At 36.8% G+C, this 18459-nt stretch overlaps 2 protein-coding genes across 4 annotated transcripts; both read right to left on the reverse strand.

The window, feature by feature from the left end:
* Positions 1 to 54: 54 nt before the first annotated feature.
* comt (catechol-O-methyltransferase) lies at positions 55 to 7133 on the reverse strand. Of its 2 annotated transcripts, none has more exons than XM_015398923.1 (6): positions 6473 to 6603; positions 5796 to 5967; positions 1436 to 1553; positions 1148 to 1341; positions 930 to 1061; positions 55 to 830 (listed from the first exon to the last, which is right to left on the reverse strand). In XM_015398923.1, exons 2-6 carry the CDS (start codon positions 5964 to 5966, stop codon positions 651 to 653), a joined length of 795 nt encoding a protein of 264 aa, XP_015254409.1. In that variant the 5' UTR covers position 5967; positions 6473 to 6603; the 3' UTR covers positions 55 to 650. The 2 variants fall into 2 exon arrangements, with proteins under 2 accessions (XP_015254409.1, XP_015254399.1); XM_015398913.1 differs by lacking the exon at positions 6473 to 6603 and adding an exon at positions 6996 to 7133 and having other exon boundaries at positions 58 to 830.
* Positions 7134 to 7265: 132 nt separating this feature from the next.
* Positions 7266 to 17583, reverse strand: LOC107100429 (SRSF protein kinase 2-like). Of its 2 annotated transcripts, none has more exons than XM_015398894.1 (15): positions 17524 to 17583; positions 15330 to 15582; positions 15145 to 15253; positions 13510 to 13597; positions 13234 to 13321; positions 12982 to 13088; positions 12742 to 12904; positions 12571 to 12596; positions 12408 to 12464; positions 9737 to 10097; positions 9477 to 9574; positions 8419 to 8526; positions 8254 to 8323; positions 8090 to 8182; positions 7266 to 7975 (listed from the first exon to the last, which is right to left on the reverse strand). In XM_015398894.1, the coding sequence occupies exons 2-15, from the start codon at positions 15547 to 15549 to the stop codon at positions 7791 to 7793; spliced, it is 1773 nt and encodes a 590-aa protein (XP_015254380.1). In that variant the 5' UTR covers positions 15550 to 15582; positions 17524 to 17583; the 3' UTR covers positions 7266 to 7790. The 2 variants fall into 2 exon arrangements, with proteins under 2 accessions (XP_015254380.1, XP_015254388.1); XM_015398902.1 differs by lacking the exon at positions 17524 to 17583 and adding an exon at positions 16932 to 17109.
* Positions 17584 to 18459: the final 876 nt, after the last annotated feature.

The following is an 18459-nucleotide window of genomic DNA, read 5'->3' on the forward strand; positions in this document are numbered from 1 at the left end:
GTTTCCCTATATGGAATGTACATTTTTAATAGGACTTATGACTTTCTTTCAAAAAGTTTTCCATTTTCCATACAGGCCAGATATGTATGATTTGTTCTGTTTTGTCAGCTTGTTTTACCTGAGTGATGGATGTCTGCAGCTCCCGCAGTTATGATGGAGCCTCTTTGCTGTTTTTCTGGTCAGTGCTACATGTTCCTTTGTCTTCATAATGTTGTTTGTTCTCTGACAAATAGTGCAGCTTATAAAGCTAGACTATATTTACTACTTCTAGTCATAGTAGACTTGATTACAAACGCATAAAAGGCTTGTAAGAACAATGTGTATCATTTGCCTCCAGTTTATGTTAAGTAACTTTATATGTCACTTTAACTGCCAATAAAATCCAACAAATTTTCCATATTTATAATATGACGTATGTGACATGAATGTGAAAATGTTCAAGGGATATAAACATCTCTGCAAAGTTCTCTGCATCTTCCAGCTTCAGGTCCCAAACAACACGCAATGTTTTTATTCCATGTTACTTTAATTTTCAAGTTAATGTATTCATCACATTAGAAAAAAAACAAAAGAATTTGATATATTAAATGTCTGGTTGATGATCACAAAATAAAAGGTGTGTAAAATCTGAGGTTGGTTTAGTTCCAAATCTACCCTAAGAAAATAGATTTCTCCAAGCCATCTTCCACTTTGGTGTACTCCAGGTGGGATTTGAAGAACTGGCTTTTATACCGAGGGCTGTTACGGATGTATTCAAGGTAGTCAGGGGTTCCAGGGCAAATGACGTTATCGGCCAACAGGATGCTGCCTTTCCTCAGGAGACCACACTCCTGGTATAAGAAAAGCAAACGGTTTGTTTTTGTTTTTTCTTTTTTTGCAAAGAAAAAGAAATGAGTTCAATCTGTACAAAAGTTTCAGAACAAATGTACCTCCATCAGTTTTGTGTCAGGAAGGTAGCGATCCTTCCAGTGGTCCAAGAAAACCAAATCAAATGTTTTTATGCCAAACATCTCCTTCATTTTGGGGATAAAGTCACCAGATGCTCCTTCAACTAGTTCAACCTAAAAAAAAAAAAAAAGAAAACAATATGTAAACTCCAAAGCTGATGGGTTCATTCCTATGGGTTACCTCAGGTGGCAGGTTTTACCTTATCTTCCAGTCCTGCCCAGGCAATCACTTGGCGAGCTATTGCAGCATTGCCTGGATTAAATTCAAGGGTGATGAGCTTAGCCTGAGGAGGAAGCAGGCTGGCGATGCGCACAGTCGAGTAGCCACAGTAGGTTCCCAGCTCAAGCACCGTCTCTGGGTTTACTTCAGTCACCACAGAGTCCAGAATGCAACCTGAGGTCATTAGAGGGACCATAACGTCACAAAGGCCAAGTTAGAATAAATATTTCTGTCATGAATGAACAGTCATAAACTTGAAAGTTACTACCTTTCTCATCCCCCACATTCATGGCCCACTCCTTCTGCCTGCAGAACTGATCAATGGCTTTAACCACGCTGCGAGGGTCTCCTCTTGTGGCATTCTTCTGTACTGCAGCCAACATCCGCTGCAGGGAGCAAGAATTAAAAAAAAACAATAACAGGATCACTTTCACTTCCCAAAGGTCAATAAAGTTATGTTATTCCTGCAATCCGAAGAGAATAATGAAATTAGCACAGATTTTTGTGTTTTTTAATTTAACCCTTTTTCCTCCCTTACTTTCCTTTTGTCTGAGGAAGACAGACCAGCAACAGCAGTACCAACATTAGGGGCTTGTTATTCAAGCAGGATGGTTCAGGTGAATATGATAACCTGAATATTTGCTGATTATTGTCATATTTATTCAGCAGCTGGTATCAAACGATTTGATAGCAGCTGCAGAATAAACCAAAGTTTGTTGTCAAATCAGCTAACCTCCTCTGTAAGGTGCATATGAGTTCCATACTGGCTTGTTAACTAGTTCCTAGGTTATGTATATATATACATTTCCAAAATGACGTTTTAAAAAAAGTGTTTATTCATGGATAATCATTTAGTCGTTAAAACCAAGACTCTTTCAGACTGAGTGTCTGATTTTTGAGCTATGTCAATATAAATAACCCAATAAAGCTAATATTTAAGGTTAAGTGTACTGATCTGACATAAAAAAATACATATCATAACCAAACAAATGTTATATTAAATTGTATAATCCTAATTAAATAAACTAATTTGATGAAGAGAGCATTAAAAAGGAAGGGGCTGCTTCTATAAAAAGGTTGGAATTTTGTTGAAGAAAGAAAGTCAATGACGGATTGTTGTTTTGTTACATTTAACACGTCACATTATCAGCACTTAGGTGGCCTTTGACCTGTTAAATTCAGCCCATTAGTTCTATAGTGTTTTCCTTTTTTGTTAAAAATGAATATTTTTGCTAAAAAAAAATCTGTGCTTAATCAATATTTATTAAGATGCTAAATTCAAATGACATCACTTTCTTTTGTTTGTTTGTTTTTGCTGATTAGGACTTTTTTTTGGCTATAAACCCACTTTACCCTCTAAGTTCAGGTTATAAGTGACCTTTTCCTTCAGCTATCTTTTACTCAAAAACCTTTTATTGGGCCTCATGACATACTGCAGGAACTATCAGCAGGAAAATATTATTTTGCTTCCACTTTTATGCATTTTTTGTTCTCTTGCACTTGTTTATAAATTAAATACAGCCACCTGAATAAGCAGTATGTATGACTTGGTAAAATACAGCTGAACATAAATGCCTACTTAAAAGCTGCACAATACAGACATTCCTGGTCCCTTGAGGTTAAGATCCATGATGGTTAGGGATTCCTTGAGTCTTCATTTCAAAAGCCTGAACTGAATTAATTTCGATAAGAATTTACACTACTTTAAAAAAAAAAACACTTTGTTGTTCTTTATTTGGCCTTGTGCAACTTGATTTTCACTAATGTTGTGCATAATTTATGTACACACTAATAATTCAGGGTTCTGCTAAGCATTTATCCCTGCGCGATGTATAAAATAATAACTTTTAGAGCAAAGGTATTTGAGGCTTCAGAGGTCAATACACATAGAAGCGGAAATAAAGACATGTTCATTGACCACCTGAGTTTTTAAAAAAAACAACAATCATATTCTTCAGAACAGAGGTAATCGAGAATTTATATACAGGGATGCTTCACTATGATTGTAACTTAGTCCCAAGATGACACTTTAATTCAAAAGCCCTTATTTATAAGTTAAAGGAAATTATTTTGTAAACTAACAAAAGGATTTCTTTCCATGGGCATTTAAAACCCAAAGTCTAATGCAAGAACAAATTGACTTCTTAGTCAGTTCGTTCTTACGTTTAAAATAATTCAATATAAGACTTTGAACTTTAAAAAGATTGGGCAAATTATTCAGCCCAGGATATACTTTATTTGCTCGACATTTGATTCAAATGGTTCCAACGGTTAAAGTTTCTTCCTTATGTGCTCAGCAACACTTTATACCTAAACTTTATGCAACCGTGTCAAAAGATAATTTTTTCTTCCTTCTGTTTTCTAACTAAAACTGTAAGGTTTCAATAAGGATTAGGTGAACTTTGTTCTTGTTTGGTACCACATGCTTACGGTAGGAGGATTAAAGTTAGCTTTGGCCTTTTTCTTTATATTCCTCGCCTCTATTTTATGTTTTAATAAAATGTCTATTAAACTGGTATCAACTTTTTTTTTTGCATCCAACAAGGCCAGTAATAATCTTGGAAGGTTTTTTTTTTTACTTTTACAGGGTTCATTGTATTTTATGTACTTAAGAGGCAGGAATTTCAGCTGGAAGTTAGGATAATACATTTCACAGCATTGCACCAATATCATTCTAGCCTGGATTGTTTATACCGACCAGATTGGGAGTAAGGTTTCATGCTCTTAATGCTAGGTTATGAGCATTAAGAAGGCTCAAATGACAAACAGCAGGCTCAGCAGATCTGTGTAGTTTTGCTAAGCCTGCTGTGCTTAGAAATGTTTTCTTAACTAACAGGAGGTGATCTGAGCACAGCCTCTTCCTGCTGTAGCTCTACCAACTTTATGCCATCGATAATCTTGACACAGTGAGATTTTTTTTGCCACAACTTAAAAGTTTTTTTTTTACTTTCTTTGTTTGCCTCATATTTTATCATCTTGGCTTGCTATCTGCTACAAAGTCGTTTTAGCTGCAAGGGATGTTTTTAGATCATTCAGAATAAACGCTAGTGACCCTGATGATCAATATTACCAATAATGGGTCGGTGCTCATTTTACCCATTAGATAGATTTTTCCATGGAGGATTTGCTCACATGTTGGCCTTAATGTATGTGCCTTGAAAAAAAAATGTTTTTGTCTTTTTTTGTTGTGAAATAAAATGTAAAAAATATGATAAAGGTTAATGCATTTTCTTTAGATTTTATGTCCAAACCCAACAAAATGTATTTGTGAAGTGTTACAAAAAGCCTACGGCCAGTTTTTACTAAGAGGACCTTAAGAGGAGTGACATCCGGGAAAACTTTATGCTGAAGCAGCTGAATGAAATCCAGCGCATATGGAGGTCACTGAACCCTGCAGTCAGTGACTCGATGCAATCAGCTGGTTCTCCTTAGATAGACAACTTTTAACCAATCCGACTGCATGATCCAATTTATTTCTTTTAAAGTTTGGATGACATGTACTGTAAATTGGTGCTATATACAGAAATAGAGCTGAATAGTAACATAGAATCAACTAGTGTACTATTAGATCTCAGTATAAATCCAACTGTTTTTAAAATCTTTTAAGCTGTGTTAAAGAACACTGGTGAACAAAATGCAGATTGAACAGGTAACAAACCAAAAAGAGACATTTCTAGCAGGTTAAACTGGCAAAATAATGCATAGTGAACTCTGTTCAAACCATGCTATGATACCTAGTATGCATGAGGCAGAACTGAAACTATACCAACACATGACCAAAACTCCATAGCTCTGGTGGAGGAGATAATTGAAAAGACATCTATTAATTGTTTGCTCCATAAAACTGGCAAATATCAAAAAAGGCAGGAGCAATTCCAATGTTAACCAAAGATAACCTTGATCATTCCTTTTCAAATTCACCACAGTTCGAGCAAAGGGCATCGCAAACATACTGAAGAACATGCTCTCATGGATGAGACTGAAATTGAACTCTTTTGTCAACATGCAGAATTTAATGAATTAGACCAAGCACACATTGCCCCTAAACACTCCTCTTTCAGTGGTGAAACCTGTGGTGGCAGCATCATCCTGTGGTGCTGCCTGTCTTCAGCAGGGATGTAATAGCTGATGGGTCACTGGGAAGACGAATGTAGCTAAATACAAATTATTCTTGCAAGAAACACTATTATGTCAGAGAACATTTGATAATAAGGACAGGATTTCATCTCCCATTCTAGACCTGAATACAAGAATCAGAAAAAAAAAAGACTTCAGCATTTGTGTTCTAACACTTTATCAATCCGTTTTCATTAAGCTTTTAAGATTTAACAAAGAGGAATGGGGTACAATTTGAGTCAAATGGTTTAAACTGTTGAGATTAATTGTTTTCCTTTCACTTAAAGTTCAAAGAGTATTTTTTTCAAGGCACTTTATTTTTAAATAATGAGATGATTGGATAAAAACATGAGATAGGTCATTTGGAGTAGTCAGTGAATGGATGTGAATGCAAACTGCTTCATTAATATTATTTACACACTTATTTAATGTAGTGTTTCTCATGCCTCTGATTATATGAGTTTATTGTTTTAGCTGAGCTTGTGATAGGCGGGTGTTAAGCAACAGCACACCTGAGGACGCGTAGTCTGGGTCAGTGTATTCAGCAGTCCCTCCACAATCCCATCATGCCAAATAAGCGCCAGTCCTGCATGATACTGCACAACAGTAGGGATCACCCATCTGTACAGTGCATAGAGCAGGGCAGCCCCACCGGTGCAACTGTAAAGGAGAGTGAGCAACATCCTGCAAACAAGAAAGAGATCAAATAAATCAATAAGGAATTATTATAGCATGCAGTGCCGCATTATTGAAGGAGACAGTGATAAGCAAAGCGGAGACACCATGCAAACGTCCACAGGAGACAGATCAAAGTGCGCTCCTGTCTCCCCTTACCCTACCTGTCCCTTTGTATTTAGATAATGAGATGGGTGTTTACTGTGCAGCGTACAATACAGTAGCTGCTCCTGTCTTCCAGCTCCTGCTGCACCCCCCACATCCAAGCTGAACACCCACACCCAGACATAATATGATGGTATCGCTATAAAGAAATGATCTAATATCAGCTTCAGTCAACTGGGACAAAACTGGGCTTTATAAGCAGCTTTCTCACTTTCAGAAGCTGTTTATCTGTATGGAGAGCCTGTGCAAAGATAAAACAGGGAAGAGAGAGGAGAAAAGCACAGCTTGAATCTTAAATAGAACTCACTCGCTGTGAAAGCAGGGAGGAGAGCTGCTGAAAAAGGGCTACCTTGAAGTAATAATGCAGCTGTGAAAGCTCCATGGTAGTTGAGGTAATCCCTTCTGATTTAGAGTTGGAGTTGCATGGCAACAGGCTGGAGGTTAAGAGCTGTGTCACCAAAGCCAAAGAACTGAGACTTTAACCTTTACTCAGGCTTCCTCTGAACATACCAAACAAAACAAAAAAAAAACAGAACTGGTAAATTTTAACAACTAAAAGAGAAAGCTGGCCAAATTTTTAAATATCAACCTTTATGTAGAGGTTAATCTACAACTGCTCCAAAATAAAGCAATAAAACAGCTAAAGTGACATTTTGAGGTGCATTAAAGACCACAATGCTTGTGCAACAGGATTGCAAGATGACATGTTATCTTTAATATGCACAACACCACAAGCACACATTTCTAAATGCAGAAGGCATGCATCAGGGTTGAACTATGGTACCCTTTAAGCAAAACAGAAACAACAGGAACAAAGTATTTTTGTTATTTATGACTTCACTAATGTCTGGTAAAGGATCTAGAAGACTTACACGTGGATGCAGGTTGTATTCCCCGTCCGCTTCTCACCTCTCGTTGCTGCTTGAGGAAAATGTGAGTTTTTTCAGACGCCGGACATATGCCTGCACATGAAACTAACTCCTCCCTCTTTTTCCTTCCATCCCCCTACACACAGAGCTGTGCTGAATGCATGCAAGGAATGTGCAGCCTCCTGAAATCTCCACAGTCAACATGGTCACACCCGCTCCTCAGCTACAAAAAAAAAAAAAGAAGTAATTTTTGCTCAACTGTCAACAACTCTTATCCTTTATTTGAAAAGCAAATCTTTTTGAGTTTAGATAACCTGTTTCTACCTATGTGGGTTTACTGGTTACTGTGACAGACTTCTGTTTCCATTCTACTGTAATTTATAAACCCAATTTTAATTTTCTTTGGAACCACTAAGCAACCCCCTAAAGGCTTTTTGGATAGTTTGGGGTAATTGATTTCTACTTTCAAATGGTTTACATCTATGGTTTAACTCAGCTCTTTCAGCAGAGTTAACAATGATTGGTTATGGAACTAAAATCAACCTCTGATATCAGTTCATCGAAACTCCAACATGAAAACCAACATTGGTTATAAGTTCTTACATTTTATTGAAAAAGTACCATATTATAAAGAAGGAAGGAACATTTAGAATATGGGAAATGTGAGATATTGCAATTTCAAAGGATCAAACAACCGATGTAATAAAAAAGTAAAACTTGGGTGAGAGTTTTTCCCGCTGCGAGCACGGCTGATTTAACGCTGTCTGCTGTTCTCTCAAAGGCATGAAGCTGCTGTCTTTAGGAGGTAATCCAGGGATGTTTCAAACACTCAGCAGCTGTGGCTCTTTTCTGAGGCTGCAGTTCCAACATGGTGAGGAGAAAGGAGCTGAACTGGAGAGCTTCCTCTTTGGGCCATTCGTACTTATCCAGCAGGATCTCCAATAAGCTCCATGGTTTCAGTTTTGAGATGTGCCGCAGTTGTCCTAAGAAGAGAAAAAAAATATCTGTTAATGTTATTATTTACAGTATATGAGAAATAACTAGTGCTCCCGCACACAAATGTCCAGATTTTGTACATTTCTATTAACTAACTTTACCTTTTCTGTTGAAGAATTGTTTGGATTTTCTCCCAGAGAGAGCAAACTGGGTTTGAAGAGGTCCAAGCAGCTCAATTATATGAGCAATGTGATCTAAGGACATGGAAACATAGAGCTTATAATTTATCTCGATCTGAATAGAGCAATGTCAGCTTTGAACACACCTTCCTCTCGGGAGAATGAGGCTCCAGACTGGGGGTCAAACAAGTAGTCTCCTGTAGCCAGCTCAAAAGCCTTCAGGGCACAAACAGGGACAATAAAATGAAAAGATCTGGCAATTCTGGAATAGAACAAAACAAAAATACCTGAACGGAGAAAAGGAAGCTCACCATGCAGGCAGTACTCCAAATGTCAGCTGCAGTGTCATACTCTGAACCAATCAGTACCTCAATGGAGCGGTACTGGCATGTCTGAATATCTTCAGTGAAGTGTTTGTGCTGATAAAAAAAAAAAAAATCAAAAAACTTAAATATGAATCTATAATCTGTACTGTACATCTGACTATCAAGGGTGAACTCAAAACCATGATCTGAGTGTTTCTTTTTTTCTGTTTCCAGATTTAATTATTGATTTTATTTAATTTTAATCATAATTTCTCAAAGTCAGATGATCAATCTGAAGTTAGTAAAGTCAGTCTATCAGTGTTCAACAGAAACGTAGAAGGTTTTTATAGTCTAGAGCTAATGGTGGGGGTAAACTGATATTTCTAATGCAATTTTTTGATCATTTTTTAAGTGACCTTCGTTTTTTATAGATATAATTTCCCAACCAGTATTGCTGCAATATAAAAAGAGCCTTATGTAAAGGATCTTTCAGGAGTTTTTTTTATGGTTAACAGATCCTAACTTCTACTACATAAAAGTTTAGGATTCCTCACTGCAAAAACGTTCTGAAAATGAAAATGTCTTAAAATAAATGTATTTACCCTTAATTTACGGTAAGTAGGAAAATAAGATGATCTGCCATTGGAATAAGCATCTTTACCCTAAGCTAGTTGGATATTATGCACTTGAAATAAGAGAGTGCAGTTATTTTTTCTTATTTATATAAGAAAAAAACAACTGCAATCAATGTAAATTGTCTTTGTTCCATTAGCAGTGTCTCCCTACCTGCTAAATTCAAGGAAAAATGTAGTTATTTTAAGAAAAAAATTACTTTCCAAGATTTACATTTTTTGCAGTGCAGGTTTTTGCAAATCATTTTTCAAATAAGCATAGTAAAACTAAACAGGGAAAATTAAAGTATTGATCAAAAGCCAGAGCATAGGTCTTAAAATATCCTTTGAATAATTTTGAATTATTAACAAATGTATATTTCATAAAGAACGCTAGTTACACTGAATAATTAATATGTAGGTATTGATTCTGTGTCTTGCTCAATTTCTTACCACCCAGCAGGCATTTCCCAGGTCTGCAATCTTCACAACAATCTTGTCAGCATTCTGAGGCTTTAGAAGGTCTAAAGCTACATCTATGTCACTGGTTCCTAAAATACAGAAAAACATTCAAAGGGCTTTAACATATTGGAGAATTCTATGGTAAAACATTGGCTAAGGAAAGGTAAATCATTTAAAAGTTAATTAAAGGTTGTCTCGACTAGATGTTTCCAAAAGAGAACCGAAGGATCATGAGAAGTCATGAGACTGACCTCTAGCTGAGGAGGCTGGAACCGGCTCGGTGTGTGAAGTTTGGGGGAATAACACAGACCTGGAGCCAGAGGCAGGAGCATCCATGCTAAAGTTTGGACATGAGCCCAGTGAGTGTCTGTAGCTGCGGGGGACACTGTCCACTCCATCTTCACACAGCAAAGTTTGTCTCCTTATCTTAAGGTTGAGGCCTTTGAGCTTTGAATTACAAGTGGACTGCTGTGTGCTTGAAACGGCACCAGCGTCTTCAGAAAAAGTCACAGTGAGTTTGTCTGATTTCAGCTCTGATGCAATCTTCTGTCCTCGACAGCTTTTGTCCTTCGCCGATAACCGCTTATTTTGGCTCCTGGAAACCTTGCTGGACTGTGACAGTGAGTTGGCAGAAATAAGTATCAGTTAATTACAATAATGAAGGATTAGTGAACTATCAACTTCATGGCAATTGAACACAGCAAATAGTATCTAGAAATAAGTAAAAATGTCTTAAATTGAGTGTATTTACTCTTAATTTGAGCAGGTAAATAAGATGAACTGCCAATGGAATTAGATTTTTTACTTTTAAAATAAGATAATTAGGAATTATGCACTCAAAATAAGACAATGCAATTGTTTTTTCTTATTTCAAATGTAAATGGTTTTGTTCCAATTGTAGAAAAGTGCACTTATAAGAAAAAATTACTTAAAGCAAACAATTCAAGCAAAATTAAGCAAATCCTGATATGTCTGAAATTATTGACTGATTCCCCAGTGATCGAAAAAAATGTATGTAGGATTGGAAACCTACTTCCTTGACCTTGTCCAGGGTTCTGTTAAACACATGGTTGCTAACCATCAAGTTGCAGTGAAACCACAACAACAGCTGCTAGAGGAACATTAAAATTCTTCTTGTCTTCTCAGGACACATCCACACATTAAGCAGAGAAAGCCATCCAAGAATCTGATCTAACCCAGCATTATAAAAGCCTTCTCTTAAGTTCTCCTAATTTGGACAAAGAACAATAACTTTGAATTACCCATACCTTACTAACTGTAAACTTTATTATATCATTTCTGCTTGTTATCTACCATAGAGCAATAATTTATATATTTAGAGGTAAAAAGAAAAGAGCAAATATAGACATTACATTTTTGGCAAAGAATTATTCAGCAAAACTGGCTTAATCTCTCTTGGTAGTAAAAAAAAAAAATAACAGCAAATTGAATATTATGTATTCCCTAAATGTCCTGGAAATCCTGAAATAAATCTTTGTGCACTAGCAGATCATATCAGTAGATGAAAACCCTTAGATCAAATATATACTGATAGAAAAGTACACTATAGGGATGATCTACTAAGGGTTACTAAAGAATGGTATGAAAACTCCTCCTAGTCTACTAGCCAGCTGCACTTAGAGTTTGTGTCTTAAATCAGCAAAACAGATTGTGAAAACATGTTTTGCCTTCATGAGTAGGCAGAATATATGTTGATCATCAAAAATATATGGAGCAAATTTGCAGATGTGATCTTACTATCCACAATGCAATTTATCACACTGAAAAATATTCCAGGTGCATTTTCTGATTCTATATTTAGCATTTCACAGGGAAAACTGTAATCGTTGTGGCAAAGGGGAACTAAATTAGGAGTTAAATTAGATTACTGTTTACTGGGAAGACAGAGGTGGGTATCGTCCACACACCACTAACTATTGCAATCAAATATGCAGAGAATATTAACAAGAGTAGTAAAAACAACAACAAAAAAAACTGTTAAAAAGGGTGGTGAAGGAAACTGAAGGCTGCAGTTGGATCAAGCAGGATAGGAATAACAACAAGACCGGAAACAGCTGCCAGGAAATCGTGAGTAATTTTCATACTAGCAGTTTCTGAACTATGGTGGGGCCTAAAGCTGGAACATTATCCATTGCTTCTCACTAAAACCTCTGAGGGTTTAGCAGAAAAGCTTAATCTTAGTCTCATCTGAGGAGGTCTAGTGAAATATCCCTTTAGAATTTAGTTTATGCTGGAAACAGGAGAGTAAAAAAAAAGGCATTTTTGACATAGAGATCACGTTTAAAGACTGCTATTTAGACCTGCTGACTCCTACATGACAAGATTTGTTAAATAATCACCTATGATAAATCAATTTGACAAGTAGCTAAAAGGAAAAATCCATCAAATAGGTATGAATAATCTATGTTTTTTTGTCTTATGGCACAGAAAAACAAATTTAAAGCTTTTTATATGACTTGAGTTAAAAAACCACATGTAGGCAATGTTGCATTTATCAAAGATGAAGTATTTTACAGATAAATGTGTTTGTTTCATTCTCTCATGCAGACATAACACTGATGTGAAATAAGATAGGAACGTGATACAATTATCTAACATTTCATTGTTAAAATGTGTCTTTCTGTGTTTCATATCACAAGTGTAGTTAACAAACACAGCATATTCCAAAAAAGTTAAAAAAAAAAAAAACAATCCACTGGACTTTGCTTCCAAGTTTGAAGATGTTTCACTTCCCATCCAGGAAGGCTTTTCTATTCAAAATGTCAGGAATAGCTTTGAGTTTGGCGTTGAAGTTTTATCTATAATACCTTGTGAATAAAACCATTGCGAAATGTTTTTTTTTACTTTTTTTGTCGTGACTATGACCTGGATGACTGAGGATCTTCACAGCATATATCTTACCCATTGGCCAAGAGTTTGCAAACCCCCCATCAGCTTCCCAAAGAAGTTGAACACACTCTAAGGAAATGAAGCACAAAAGCCTTAGTTATAACAAAATTTAACACAAATATTATGAACAAAATGAAAGAAACAATCACAAAGACGTTCATTTTAAACTGCACACCTGTTTTTCTCTTGGGTTTCGGTTCACTGAAAGAAAAAAGAAATGAAAAGGAGAATAAATGGAGGAATATATGATCTCAAGAAGCCACACATTAAAACATCCATCAACTGAAATTTCTCAAAGAAATCAAACCTTATTAAGTCAAAGCAATATTGACCAATTTTTACAAACCTGAGCTGCTGAGAGGAGGAGGAATGGATGACTGCCACAGCTTTGTGTTGGCTGCAAGCTTTCTAATATAAACCTCATCTACTCTCAGGAGGATGTTTTCTGGCTTTATGTCTGTATGGATGACTTTGCATTTAGTGTGCAAGTAATCTAAACCTTGCAAAACCTGCAAATGAGACCTTAGTCAGAAGTGAAATGTGGAGGGATGATTACATGTAATGGAAAAATAGGGTGGAGTCAAACCTGTTTGAGGATACTTTTAACGCAAGGCAGGGGGAGCCCTGTGTAGTTGGATTTGACGATCCACTTGAGCAGCTGGTGGCCAAGAACCTCCAGGACCATGCACACATCTGGAGAGCAGCTAAGGAAGTTAAGGCTTTCGCAAAGAATGCATAACTGTTAGCATTGCCTGAAGTCAGTCAGAACACGACACAGAATCATTTAAGAACTATAATGCAGAGGGAGGTTGGCAGCATTGTTTTCTGTAAAAGATACGCTCACCAGTCGGAGCAGAGACCCTGAAGTCATCAATAAGATGCACAATTCTCTCACGTTTGGGATCTCGAGGGTCACTGTCCCTTACCTAAAAAACATAGTATTTAAACAAAATCCTTTACTTAATGAAAAAATGTTGGTCTACCAAAAATGAAAAAACAAAACAAACAAAGCCAAAATAAAAGCTTCACTTAAAAATTAAATATATAAAAATGAATAATGCCGAAAAACAACAGAAATGGATGATATAATATAATGTCTACTTCATCAACTGACACATTTGAGCAGCTTGATCTCATCCAGAGCCGTCTCTGTGAATGTATCTGCACTCTTCACCACTTTCAGAGCAACAAAGCGCCTTGTTCTGCAGGGCAAAAAATCACAACAGTGACAAGAAATTTACAGTTACCTGCAAAACCATTTATACCCTTTGAAATTTTCAACAACTTGTCATATTAACACCACATAATTGAAGATGTTATCTAGGGATTTTAGACCAATACAAAGTAGCACAAAACTATCAACAGTAAGGATAATGATATAGGAATGAAACATGTGGTGTTAGTCCCCTTTACTCAGATACCCATTGTGCAACTAAAGACATTTAGAAGTCAACTGATTAGTAAATAAATCCACCTGTGTGAATAATTCAGCTGTTCTGTGAAGGAATTTCTGGGGTTAAGGTGTCTTGCTCAGTTATCCAGAAAGACTGTCTGCAGGGTGCTAACAAAGGAACTTTGTTCCATCCATTTCCTATCATGCTTTATCCCAAGCGGGGTGCTGGTGCATATCTCCAGCTGTCTACGGGCGAGAGGCGGGGTACACAATGGACAGGTGGCCAGTCCATCGCAGGGCAACACAGACACGCACACACTCACACCTAAGGAGAATTTAGAAACCAATTAACCTAACAGTCATGTTCTTGGACAGTGGGAGGAAGTCAGAGTACCCGGAGAGAACCCACGCATGCTCAGGCAGAACATGCAAACTAAATGCAGATAGAGCAGGGAACATGCAAACTCCCAAATTCCTGGGCTGGGAATCAAACCCAGATCTTCTTGCTGCAACTGAGCATCCCCCTCCTCCAGCCACTAAACTGTAATTCTTCCATAAATATGGAAGTTCCTGGATTTAGACTTAGGAGCACAAATCTTCCAGCTAAACAACTCTAAAAACTGAGCAACTGAACCAAACTTTATAGAGAAGTGGCTTGAATAAGGCGGAAGAAGCTTTTGGAAATGTCAATAAAGGGGCAGAGCAAACATAGGTCATTTTATGCAAAATTCCTACATTCTGGCCTGTATGTAAAGTACGCAGTGTGACAGAAAACAAACTCAGAACAGCACCCTGAAGACACCTTCCTTTTAACGAAACAGGCCGGTTGCTGGATCATATTGAGGGAAATAAGGTAGAAAAGATGGGAGCAATTCAGGCCAAACCTAACAGAGAACCTGCTACAGACTTGACATACGGCATAATTAGGGATGGGTGCCCTGTATGCAGAGTCTATTAGTCCTCCATATAGTACCTAGTGGTTTAACTCCCAACTTAAGAACCTTTTCTGAATTCATTCAACATACTGTGAAAAAAGGCCACTGATACAGAAGTTCACCTATCAGCAAGACCAGCAGTCAAATCAGCAATGACATTATTTTGATCCAGAGACTCCATTTAAGCTTAGATTTCAATCTAACAGACTATCTATCTTAAGGTGTTGTTCAGAGCTTTGTTCCTTCCAGTCTGACCAAGCTTGAGCTATTTTGAGGAATCAGTCATGTTTCATATAAAATGCCATTTAACTAAATTAAACCAGTGGCTGTAATGTGACTAATTGTTGAAAACTTCATTTGATATGATTATTTTTAAATGATTAAACTTCAAGCAGAGTTACAAGGTCAGACATTTACTCACATCATGTCCCAGCAGAGCCATACTGTGGAGAAGTGACCCCATCCCAACTTTTTAAGGACTTGATAGCGGTCAACAAAAATGTCTCCAATCTCTACTGGGTAATAACCACCTGAAAATGCATTTTATATATTAGAAGTGAAGAGGTCATAGATAGTGCTGGGTTTTATTGCTGGGGTCTACCTTACCTATGCCATAGTCTGAAGGGTTCTCCTGTTGCTCTTCATAAAGTCCAGGAGGCTCAGGTGAAGGAGAACGCTTCTGCAAAGATGGAGGGCAGTTGGGCTTCTTGCTGGATGTGCGACTCTTACTGCTGCTAGTCTTACGTGTCCTCTCTGGGAAAGGCTGATTGATCGGTTGGTTGGATGTATAAAGGGCTGATATAGCAGCTGCATAGTAAGACGACATGTTGATAGGAGTTTAAACGGTTTCAGCAGGACTCTGGAAAAGATTGAAAAAATTATTTGAATATATTCAGAAACCGCAAGTAAATCTCTTGTCCAGTAGTTTAGTCTGTGCAAATAGCTAATGGCTGCAACAGGTTGTGTGCAATGACATTTTAAGAGGGCCAATGAGTGTGTGTCCTTATTTTTAGCAGAATGAATGGCATGTCAATATAAATAGCCCCTGACTCCAGCCCAGCTGCAACTAGACTCTCCTTGAGTCTGCATGAGTACAGCTGTGGGAGCCACTGTTGTTCACATGAACTCCTGATGTGAACTTCATGATCTCCATTAAACCTTCTGGGTCCATTTTTTTTTTCTTAAGCAATTCCAATGTTATTCTGAAACTTTTTTTTCAACTTAAGTTGAATTTGGTCACAGTCCTCTGTATTAAACAAGTGTCAGGCTGGGCGGTTCTAGTTCTGTACAGAGGCTGATATATTATGTTTTGAATAATATGTGTTGGAGCATAAAAATGTAACTATAGATTTTTTTTTTTTTTTAAGTGAATTAAAAATTTAGCTTCAGCTGTATTTCACAATCGACATCTGCTTGATCAGCATCTCCAGAGCTATTAGTGTTTTTTTTTTTAGCTCCCTTGACAGATTAAAAAAATTACCTGTTGTACTGTTTGTTTATTTAGCTTAAAGAAATTTTTATTATTGCCTTATTTTATATTTGTATGCTGTATTTTATTCTTTTATTGTCTTCTGTTATTTTTAGCTGTGTTCAGCACTTTGTTTTCAGCGGAAGCTGTTTTAAAAGTGCTCTACAAATAAAGATGATGTTTATTTTTTATTATTTTATACTTTCACTTGTGCCCTCTAAAGAACAACTGGACCAAAATCGGTCTAGAACAACCCATTGTAGAGTTACTAAACATAGATTGGCTTTCTAAAGATGCCAATATGCTCAAGAGGGCTATAAACCAATACACACATGTCAAATGCTGAATTATGCTATTATTGAGGCTGATTGGAGCACACTTTTTATTTTTTATCTATTATATTTTATGCTATTTGCTTTCTTTTTTGCATTCTTTTGTATTGGCCAATGCAAAGGCAGGACTAACAGATGTTCTATTTTGATTTTTGTTTTACAACAATTAAATGGTAAGGACATTTTTGGCTGATGCGCAGGAGTAAGAAAACACAAATAAAACAACTTTAACTTGGCTAAATTGTTTATTTTATCATCATTTCATCCCCTCCATTACTTTCCATTGGGGACTTAATTTGCTAAACAGCTTCCATTTTAGTAGAACATTTTTTTTTCTAAGTGTAAAACTTTGTAATTCAGCCTATATGCGCTTATCAATGACTCAATTGGTGTTTAATCTTTTCTTACCAGATCGTTTCTTGATTCGGAGGTCGAATAGATCCTCTTTTTTTTTTTATCCCGTCGGCGCTTTAAAGCCAGTTAGTAGCTCTGATAAAACAGAATTAATATTTGTAAGATGGGAAAGTGCGCGTGTAAATCACCTCCACACGGCGGAGTGACTTGTCAGGACCGTGGAGCTCTGATTATAACTCCTCTCTCTGAGAGGAGGGTCAGTGTGCTGCTGCTTCAGCTTCCTGGTAATGTTTACATGAAGGAATAAGATGGATTTCCAGAACTGCGGACAAGTGATACGGAAAATCTTGGAGATTTATTAACTTCGCGCATAGAATGTGCATTACGGTAACAGAGCAGCCCGTAGCCAACGCCAGTTCGGGAAATTAAAGGAGAATTCCGGTTTTTAACACTTTTAGCCCATTTTCTGTAGTGTCCAGGATGAAATCAAATGATCGACACCAAAATTTTGACAATTGGTCCTGTCTCTGCTTTTTGGCTCATGCAGAATCCCCCCCTGGCTGCTTCAGAATGGCTTCCATAGTGCATGTCCGATAATGTCCTTAAAACAACCTTAAACGTTCTTTTTTTAAAATATGCTACTCACCGGGTCGTCAGCGCTGTTCAATGACGTTCCAAAAAAAGTTTCGTGAAGAAAAACCGTTCCTGTCTTGTTTTATTTAGCATTTTGTAAATCCCGGAACTATTTTTTCCGATACATCACAACCGCTTATAAACTTCCGCTTCCCGTTCGAATCTGAAGCGTTGCACACTCCAGAACACTAGTTGGCGACAATGTCTCTATATACTCCTCCTCAGTATTTTCAGGTTCAAAACGGTATCCTCTACCGTCAAACTCAAAGTCCAATATGTCCTCATCAAGAATCCACCTTTCGTATTCCATTTTCAGAGTTTTTTAAAGTGTTTAACAGAGACGTTAGCACCTCGACGTCGGAGTACACAGAGTGAAGCGAAAAGACTACAACTAAGTGTAGTCTTTTCCCCATTTCCGTTTCCGGTGGCGGAGGGATATTGACTATTCCAACAGAACTCAATGGGATTTACAAAATGCTAAAAAAAAAAAAAAAACTTTAAAGTACTGTAACAGAACATTTAGGGTTGTTTTTTTAAAAAAAAAATAAATATCAGATCATTTTACTGTAGATCTTTGTAAAAATATATGGTCAATTATTAACTAATGCTTATCCATTTCAGTTTTGTCCCACTTGTAGTAAATTTATTTCTCTAAAATTCAGGTGAAAACACAATTTCTTCAATTATACATATGTGATATAACAAGAGTGGATATTTCATAATTTTACTCTTGATTTCTTTGAGAAATAAACAAGAAAATACCATAAAATGATGATATGCTTTCTCAAATGTTCTGTATTTTCTCTAGATAACATAATCTCATCAGATGACACAGCACATTCCAGGAAACACTGATTGGTAAAAAGCTGTTCTTTAAGAATTCCGTAAAAGTAAAAAAAACACACACACACACACACACACACACACACACACATATATATATATATAT

The sequence above is a fragment of the Cyprinodon variegatus genome, unplaced genomic scaffold (assembly GCF_000732505.1).
Source record: "Cyprinodon variegatus isolate N-32 unplaced genomic scaffold, C_variegatus-1.0 Scaffold29, whole genome shotgun sequence".
In the NCBI taxonomy this organism is placed as follows: Eukaryota; Metazoa; Chordata; class Actinopteri; order Cyprinodontiformes; family Cyprinodontidae; genus Cyprinodon; species Cyprinodon variegatus.

Excerpts from the sequence above, each read along its gene's own strand:
- comt (XM_015398923.1), bottom strand. The coding sequence starts at position 5,966 with ATGTTGCTCACTCTCCTTTACAGTTGCACCGGTGGGGCTGCCCTGCTC. Across the intron at positions 1,554-5,795 it reads CCCAGACTACGCGTCCTCAG|CGGATGTTGGCTGCAGTACA; the intron begins GTGTGCTGTTGC and ends TGCTCCCTGCAG. Across the intron at positions 1,342-1,435 it reads GAATGTGGGGGATGAGAAAG|GTTGCATTCTGGACTCTGTG; the intron begins GTAGTAACTTTC and ends TAATGACCTCAG.
- LOC107100429 (XM_015398894.1), bottom strand. The coding sequence starts at position 15,549 with ATGTCGTCTTACTATGCAGCTGCTATATCAGCCCTTTATACATCCAAC. Across the intron at positions 10,098-12,407 it reads TGCAAACTCTTGGCCAATGG|TCCAGCAAGGTTTCCAGGAG; the intron begins GTAAGATATATG and ends TCACTGTCACAG. Across the intron at positions 8,183-8,253 it reads CTCATTCTCCCGAGAGGAAG|ATCACATTGCTCATATAATT; the intron begins GTGTGTTCAAAG and ends CCATGTCCTTAG.